The sequence below is a fragment of the Microtus ochrogaster genome, chromosome 5 (assembly GCF_000317375.1).
Source record: "Microtus ochrogaster isolate Prairie Vole_2 chromosome 5, MicOch1.0, whole genome shotgun sequence".
In the NCBI taxonomy this organism is placed as follows: Eukaryota; Metazoa; Chordata; class Mammalia; order Rodentia; family Cricetidae; genus Microtus; species Microtus ochrogaster.
This window is the reverse complement of record NC_022012.1, coordinates 29,859,066-29,868,590: the sequence shown is the minus strand read 5'-3', so window position 1 is coordinate 29,868,590 and position 9,525 is coordinate 29,859,066. Positions and strand designations below refer to the sequence as shown.

The 9,525-nt window shown below is 37.7% G+C and overlaps 1 protein-coding gene across 1 annotated transcript; it reads left to right on the top strand.

Moving 5' to 3' along the window:
* The first annotated feature begins 2,850 nt into the window (after nucleotides 1–2,850).
* Nucleotides 2,851–6,822, top strand: LOC101987283 (acrosomal protein SP-10-like). The gene is made up of 4 exons (XM_005347029.2): nucleotides 2,851–2,970; nucleotides 3,179–3,304; nucleotides 4,621–4,767; nucleotides 6,648–6,822. Exons 1-3 carry the CDS (start codon nucleotides 2,922–2,924, stop codon nucleotides 4,764–4,766), a joined length of 321 nt encoding a protein of 106 aa, XP_005347086.1. The 5' UTR covers nucleotides 2,851–2,921; the 3' UTR covers nucleotide 4,767; nucleotides 6,648–6,822.
* The last annotated feature ends 2,703 nt before the right edge of the window (nucleotides 6,823–9,525 follow it).

The following is a 9,525-nucleotide window of genomic DNA, read 5'->3' as shown; positions in this document are numbered from 1 at the left end:
GGTTAATTAGCATTTTAAAGTCTAGTTTCTTTAGTAAAAAAAAATAATGCTGCTGCTAAAGTGAAAACTCATAGAATTAATCATTTACCTTTTTATCAATTACTTATCCTTCCTCTTCATCTCCTACTGAAAGTATGTATCAACAAGTTAATGGTATTACAGAAATTTATGCATGTCATAATTATCCACAATGATCTGTAACTGCTTATTTATAAGAAATTATAGACTTAATAATGATGGGAAGAACATGCCTGAAACAACTTACTGGTAAAGAACCTACTATAGATATCACTGTGCCACTAAATAAAATTCAGGTCGGTCACTTGTTCCACATTGATAATAATTGGCAGGTTGTATTAGCATGTTACATGCGATCTATAAATAATCATTATTCTAAATATCCCTTTTAATATTTTTTGGAGATACTTTATGTGTATTGCCTAAAGTCATATCTAAAACTTCTACAAAGATTGCTTTACATGCTTTTACAGATGACTCTTCAAAAGACCAAGAAGATCATATTTTGCACACAAATTTTACCTGCTCTTTAAGAAACACTGTACTCATCATGGGTTTCAGGTCAACTGTCTGAACTTGCCATACCAACCAAATTTTATTAGATGTTTCTCAGCCACTGACTATTTTATCTGACACTGCATAATATGCTCCAACTGTTTCTTTTTTAGAAACTGCAAGACTTAAACCCAATCCAAGTGCTAATGTTAACGCATATGGATCATGAATCTGCTGACCCAGCCATTTGCAGAGACCATCACAACCACGCTTGACAGAAAGTGTCTACCTGCTGAGCCATCTCAGTGGCCTTGTTCTGTTGATGTTTAGTTTGAATGATCTATCCTAAGATGGGAGTGGAGTATCGAAGTAACCTACTACTCTTGTGTCTATGAGACCTTTAGGCACATTCATGTTTATGATTTGAGAGCCCCAACTCTTGGTAGGTGTATATTTGCAAGCGTTATGGATTCTTTGGATGTGGCATTATATATTATATTGGACTTCTTTATCTATTCTGACTAATTTTGCTTGGACTCTATTGGATAGCTACATCAGCTTGTTTTCATCTTTCACTCGCCTGATAGACTGACTTCCACCCTTTCATAAAAAATCTTGGAAAAGAAGTATCAACAAAAATTCACTGAGGGGGCTGGAGAGATGGCTCAGAGGTTAAGAGCATTGCCTCCTCTTCCAAAGGTCCTGAGTTCAATTCCCAGCAACCACATTGTGGCTTACAACCATCTGTAATGCGGTCTGGTGCCCTCTTCTGGCCTGTAGGCATACACACAGACAGAATATTGTGTACATAATAAATAAATAAATAAATAAATAAATAAATAAATAAATAAATATTTTTTTAAAATTCACTGAGTTAATAAAACAACTCTGAGAAGAAAACCACAGTAATACAATTAAGTGTAAAATTGTTAGTATGCGAACCTTTTAAATAAGTAATTTGATTATACATGGTGCTGAGTTACATATGGAAATTTCATACAAAATAAAAAATAAAGACATTATCCTTAATAACAAAATTCAAACACTATTCAGACTTGTACAGCAGATTCTGTTCAAATAAAACAAAATAGAAAAATAAAATAAGATAGAAGGATGTTTTATCTCTCTCCACAGACAAAATATAGAAATAATGACCAACTTAGCATCAATGAACGACTGTGACACCTCAATTACAAACTATTAATAGTCTTCTACTTACATGAACTTGACTCCTCAGATAATGACATGATACCAGTTTCAGAGAAAAGAAGTATGCAGTATAGCCTAGAACACCCTTGCATGTGACAACAAAACTTTTAATTCCTGTAATTAAAATAGTTTAGCAACCAACAAGATGAGGGTATTTGACCAACTGGGGACACAGTAGAAAAATAAAGCTCTGAATTTTGAACATGTTAAATATGGATATCACAGCAGACAGATCTGTATGTGTTTGAGACCATTCTGGTCTACATAGTGAGTTCCAGGTTAGTCAGGGTTACTTATTAAGACCTTTGCTCAAATGTGTGTGTGTGTGTGTCTGTGTGTGTGTGTTTGATATGCAATATATCAATATGTAATGTCATAATTTTATATTGTAAAGTACTTTTAATGCTACTAAAATTGAGTGTTCTATGTTGACCTTCTGGCTACTCTTTTTTGCTAACACCATCTGATGCATTCTGTGCATGATCACAACATTCAGCAACAGGCAATTAAACAGGCCCATCACTGATGGGTAGCAGCCTTGAGCAGGGAAACTCTCAGCCAAGTAGCCCAGCAGCTATTCACAGCCAAGTCAGACAAGGAGCAACTTCTGAGGTGCTCCACCCAAGTCCTCTGTTTGGTATTAAAGACTAGGTGCTAACACGGTCCTTCCTTTAGATGAGGCACATACACATGCTCTTCGCAGATAAGTTTCTGTCTACACAAGCAGTCTGCTATGTTCACCTTTCCAACATCCAGGAGACCCCCTCTAATGCCACCCCACCATGCTACAATTCAGGGTCAATGAAAGTCTTCTTTCAAAAGTCTTTCCTTGCCTAGTTTTGTTGTCTAGCATTAGCAGGGCACCTTGAGGTCATAGCATGAAAACAGAGTGATCACCATGTGCTGTTGATGGTAAGATTACCTTACAGGTCATGGACTTCATTAACACCACCCGAAGCAAGGAAATATGAGCGGAATAAGGAAATGATTTTTAAATCATAGAAGAGGGATTTGGTGTATTGCCAAAGAATGTGGGAGTAGCTTATTCTGAGGTCTGCTTCTGGGCACCCAGTGTCCATTGTCATTGTCTGAGTGGACTATAAATTCACTAGAGGCTGTCTAATCTTTTCTGCGAGTGATCTCTGACCACACGCTGTCTGGTACTAACATAGCCTGCTGCAAGAGGCTGCTCAGGAGAAATGGAAAATCTACTGAAGCTGTGTCTCTTTCTTCTCTGCTTTGAAACTGGTAAGTATTGCCTGCAGGTTGCTCCCTTATCTACTGAAGAAAGGCAAGTAAAGCATCTCTTTTTGACTGTGGTGTTAGGACATATTGACTGGAACACATGTTAGCAATACGGGGGTTCAGACAAGCAACCCAGAGGTCCAGTGACCTATGCTTTTGTTAGGAAGTGAGTGTGTCACCCGTCTCCTCTAAGCAGTCTTTATCTTTGCAGCTCTCACTCTACAGTGTGTACTGTGTAAGTCTTACAAAAACAGGAAATGTGTTGATGGGAATCAGACATGCACTGCACAACCTAATGAAGTCTGTATTATCCGCAGAACCTGGTATGCATCTGATTGTAAGTATGTGCTCTATGCTCTGGAGAATTCGTTTCTCCTTCAGGATTTTAAGTACCATCTCTAAGATATAGTACTTTAAAAAAGGGGGTCAACTGATATCCAGGTAGGATATTCTGAACCTTGTGCTGGGGTCAACACTTGTCAATGGTAAAGCTAAGAATATGCTGAGTGAGTGGGGCTTCTCTCCATCATTGTTGATATATTCATCAGTCTTATGCTTCCCAACAGCTCTGCTATTTAGGGTCTGTCTTGGTTAACTTTCCATTACCATGACAAAACACCATGACCAATACAACTTATCCAAGAAAGAATTTAATTTGGGGTTGGCTCAAAGTTCCAGAGGGGTAAAGTTCTTGCCCATCATAGTGGGGAGCATGATAGCAGGCAGGCAGACGTGGTGCTGGGTAATAGTTGACAGCTTACATCCTGCGATCCGCCATGAGAGGGGTGAGAGACAATGAGAATGGCACTGGCTTTTGAAACCTCAAACATAGCTCCCCAGTGACACACTTTCTCCAAGAAGAGCTCACCTCCTAATCCTACCCAAAAAGGTAACAAGTTGGGGACCAAGCATTCAAATAGTCAAGCTTATGAGGGTCATTTTCATTGAAGCCACCACATGGCCCAAAGGCTGTAAACTATCAAAGTACCTAAATACATTATTTCTGTATGTACATATCATCTGTTATGGTGGCTTCTGCTTTCTAATGTTTGTTGAGTTCTATCTTAGAGTCACCTTCTCTGTAAAACAGTTCCTTATCGAAAGGACACCTTGGTGCTTCTCAAGTATTTCTGCTTCATCTGTCTCTTGGCATCTTTCATAGTGCATACTTCTTGTCATTCCATATTGAGAGCCAATATGGCATTATTCTCTGCCTGACGTATTGCTGACCGTAGAATCTGGATATCAGAATATAGTGCATAAATCCTTTGTGCCCATCTACTTGACAGGGAGAGAATTCTATATGGCTCAACATCCAGAACCTAATGCTCAACATTAAATTGCATGTTTCTACTAGGAAAAGCTCAGAGGAAACAGAATTTCCAGATGTGGCTTTGGCCAATGTAGAACAATATATAATATATAATTTAGTAAGTTATAATATAATATATAATTTATATGTAAGTTTTAATATATAATATATATAATTTACATGTGTAAGTTATAATATATAATATATACGTATATAATTTCTGTTACTGAGGAAAATTTTTTCCATGAAGGCATTCTCATTTCAAATGTACCTGAATATGAGGTCATTTTCTGGTTCTCAAAATTATACATAAATAATGTGCTTGCTTCCTTCTTCCCGAGATGAGAATTTGCAAAGTGCAGAGTCTGGGTGCAATGAATCGTGTGAACTAGATGAAGAGTTTTCTGATGGTCTAACAATACACACGCAGTGCTGCAATGATGAAGATTTCTGTAATGACATCAATTCACCAATTATGATGAGTTGAGGTGAGCTGGTTTCTATTGACCTCATCAGTCCCTTCCTCTCCTCCAGGTCTAAGATTTCTTCCTCTTGGCTTTATTTTTACTCTGGACTAGAGATTTATCTGAGACTCAGAATTGTGCAAGTCACAGAACCTGGGGAAAGACGGAAGTTCCTTGGTCTTCTGAGTGTATATGTGACCATAAAGCCTAATTCTTAACCCTTGGTATCCCCTGCCCTCATCACTCTGAGAATAGCTGACTCTGAGTTTCTATCAATGCATTCATCACCTCAGTGTGGATTGGCAAGTAAGATGAATAGATAAAAGGATAGTAGAAGGTCAGAAAGACGATGGACAAGCTGATTATCCTTTGTACAGCACATGCTTTAGGAACTTAGTTTCTTCAGGAAATAACTTAAAGGAAGAAAGATTATTATGGATCATAGTTTCAGTCCTTCACTGTCTTGCTCCATTTCTGTGGTCCTGTGTTGAAACTAAACATCATGGCAGAATAAAGCCATGGCATACCAAAACTACTCACCTCATGGTGTCCAGGAAGTAGCAAGATCAAGAGGGGAGGGGCAAGATATGGATGCCAAAGAAATACACTCAGTGGCCCGCTCTCACTATGTGGGCCCCACAACTGAAAAGAAAGACATCTGGATGACATTGTTTAAAAGAATGAGAAAATGACAACTGTGAGATTCTAGTGCCAAGGTTTAGCCAGTGATGAACTCTCTACCTAAGGTTTGTTATATTGCTGCCGGAAAATACACCCACTAAATAAATGTTCCCTGCTCTTTGAAAGATGTTCTTTCTGAACATGCAGATTCATGGGTGAAAATGGTGTTGAATCTTACCTATTTTAGGAAGGTAATACTATACCATGTTGCCTTTGTACCATTAAGTGGTGATTTTATTTGTAAGATCTCATTCCCTCCCCCAATCTAAGCTCAGGCTCCGAATGAATACACTTTGCTCACACTAGTGGAACCAGATTTCTTCTCTATGTGTGTCTGATATACACATAAATCAGTAAGTAGTTAAAGGATTTAGCAAAACCTGTTAGAATTTTTAAGCAGTTATTAACTACAGACCATTTTCCCACTTATTAGTTGGACATATTGTAGCATCATGGGTGGGAAGGGGGAAGAGTGCTTAGTCATGCATATAAGTCACATGCCCCTCTTCTAAGGCTCAGTGACCACCACAGAAAGAGGGTGGAAATACTGAAGGAGTCAGAAGTGGTGTAAGCCTGGGGAAGCGCTGTGTCCTGGACATGACGGGGTCATTGTCTCGTGGGCTCCCAGAAGCTGTGGTTCCCTACACGAGACCTGCACAAAATCGAGGCAGTCAGCATTCCAGCATGGAGGGAGGAGAGGAGCACCATTTCCTAAACTAGCTGAGGGTCTACCAACAGTTAGTGACTATAAGGAAAAGCAGAATCAGTTTTCTTCAGAGGTTTGGTCCTTGGCAAGTTGGCCATGCTCTGATAGATGTCACCATAACCACATTTGTTTGAACCACACCAATTTGACTCAGTGGGTTTTTTTTTTCACGACATGACATAGGAGGCGTGGAGATGGTCTAGAAGGGATTGAAGGGATTGGAGGGAAGAATGAATGACGTGACTATAGTTGAAATAATTTGCATGCATTTATGAAATATTCAAAGAATACATAAATAAATGAAATTTATTTGTCTTTGAGGTTGATGTTGTGGTACTCACCTGGAAACACAGCATTCATTAAATTGAGGCAGGATACTGGAGAGTTAAAGACATTTAACTATGCTACATAATTTCTTGGTATATTTCTGCACATGATGTTCTATAATATAGAGATATATGGGGTGACTCCATCTCAAAGAGAAAGAGTGTTGAGTTCATGCGCATTTCTTTTTTAGGTGTGAAGATGCATGTCAATTTTTCAAAAATCCTCATATCAAAATATGTACGCTGTGAGCTCATTTCTCTAAGATCTCCTTTAATAAATGAATGTTTTTATAAAAATAAAAACTAAGTGAAATATGCAATTTATGTTATTAATTATTTAGACAGTCTATGTCAATAAATCTTGCTCCCCATTATTTAATAAAAATGCCTTACATATTCTTTCAATGTGTCTTTAATGTTCTGTTAATGTATTTGTTTCTAATATATGAATAACTCTTTAAAATACCAGCCAGAACCGGGCGATGGTGGCGCACGCCTTTAATCCCAGCACTCGGGAGGCAGAGGCAGGCGGATCTCTGTGAGTTCGAGACCAGCCTGGTCTACAGAGCTAGTTCCAGGACAGGCTCCAAAGCCACAGAGAAACCCTGTCTCAAAAAAAACCAAAAAAAAAAAAAATACCAGCCAGACTAAAACAGATCATTGCATTACAAGTACTCAGGTTTATCTTCCTTATAGACTTTTGAAATGTGTTTTATGTAAGATTCGCATCAACCACCATTATATTTACAGCAATTATTTGCAAATTTTCATGTTGAAGAGTCTTTTATATCTCATAATGGCATTTCAAGATAAACTATAAATTCATTTTTTAAAAAAACGCTATTGCCTGAACTATAGGACTCAAAACCAGATGTTTTAAAAAGAAGAATCAAGAAGGAAGTTTAAACTGAAAATTGAGGATTTTTCTTTTTTGCATTTCTTTTTTTTATTATTGATTTTTGTTGAGCTCTACATTTTTCTTTGCTCCCCTCCCTGCCTCTTTCCACCCCTTCAACCCTCCCCCAAGGTTCCCATGCTCCCAATTTACTCAAGAGATCTTATCCTTTTCTACTACACATGTAGATTAGATCTATATATGTCTCTCTTAGAAGGGAGCTAGAAAGCATCATTTTGAGTGAGGTAACCCAGACCCAGAAAGACAATTATCACATGTACTCACTCATAAGTGATTTTTAAACATAAAGCAAAGAAAACCAGCCCACAAATCACAATCACAGAGAACCTAGACAACAATGAGGACTCTAAGAGAGAATTTTTCTTAACACACATGTACAGGATATGTTTCTGTTTATGTAAATAATAGTCTTTTTATTAATATAAAACTCAGATGAGATAGACTCATAAATGTAAGTAGTCCAGTTCATTAACTTGTTCTATAACTGCAAGCACTATGCATTTGCTGATTATTTTCATTATGTTTCTCAGACCCCATACCTGGTAAGAACTAGTGATTCTTCTCCCCACAATCTGGCACCATGAGTCTCTGTCTCTACAAAGTTGACTCATTCCAACATCCCATAATGAATACCATTGTACAGTCTGAGAGAATTACCATGGCTTCCTTTGCTGGTAGAATATTGTCAAGGATCATCCATGAAGCCTATGTTCATTATTTCTTTATTAGGCAGACAACGACTCTATGGGTTTGCCTCTTTCACATTTGTTTAATCCATTAGCAGTTGGCTGGTGTGATCTATGTTTTTGAATGAGTTATCATTGCTTGAAGAGGGACACTAAAAAGAAATCCCACACTAGCTCAGAATTGAGTATAATAAAGGGTATTTATTTAGGAGTAGACTCATAGATCACAGTCCTCTGCTCAAATGGGAAAGAGCAACTGAGTCCAGCAGCTGGAAGAGATACAGAAATTCAAAGTCTCTCAAACAAAGAAACAAACAAAAAAGCCCAGGGCCAGATGGTTTTAGCACAGAATTCTACCAGACTTTGAAAGAAGAATTAATGACAGTGGTCCTCAAATTATTCCACAAAATAGAAACAAAAGTAACATTGCCCAATTCGTTTTTGCAAGGCCACAGTTACACTAATACTCAAACAACATAAAGATCTAATAAGGATCAAAAACCTATTGCCATTGTTCTCTACGGCAATAGGTTTTTGATCCTCTGCCTGTACTGGCTTTGTCGGAGCCTAGGCAGTTTGGATGCTCACCTTACTAAACCTGGACGGAGGTGGGGGTTCCTTGGACTTCCCACAGGGCAGGGAACCCTGATTGCTCTTCGGGCTGAGGAGGGGGTGACTTAATTGGGGGAGGGGGAGGGAAATGGGAGGCGGTGGCGGGGAAGAGACAGAAATCTTTAATAAATAAATAAATTTAAAAAAAAGAAAAATACTCAAAAGAGTGTAAATTACATTTTGAAAGGACAGTGTTGGAAAAAGCATCTCAGATTTGCAGCATGTTAAATGTTCAGTAAAGGTAAAGACTGGTGAAAAAAAATCTAATAAGGAAAGAGCAATTTTTCTTGTGAACGTAGACGCAAAAGTACTCAATAAAATACTTGCAAATTGAACCCATGAACACATCAAAAAGATCATTCACCACAATCAAGTAGACTTCATCCTAGAAATTCAAAGATGGTTCAACATCCATAAAAAGAGAAATGTAATCTATCATATAAACAAACTAAAATGCAAAAAAAAAAAAACCCACAGGACCTTCTCAGTAGATACAGAAAAGGCCTTTGACAAAATCGAATGCCCTTTCAGAATAAAAAGTCCTTGAGAGATTAGCAATACAAGGGACAAACCTAAATAAAGTTCCTGGAAAGATTAGTGATACAAGGTAATTTGTAGCAGGATTATAGCAAACATCAAATTAAATGGAAAGAAACTTGAAGGAATTCCACTAAAATAAGGAACAAGACAAGGCTGCCCACTCTCTCTATATACAAACAAGAACATAGACTAAAAAAGAAATCAGGAAACAACATCTTTCACAATAACTTCAGATAATATAAAATATCTTTGGCAACTCTAACCAAGCAAGTGAGATACATATTTGATTAAAAAAAACTCTTCAAGTCCTTGAAG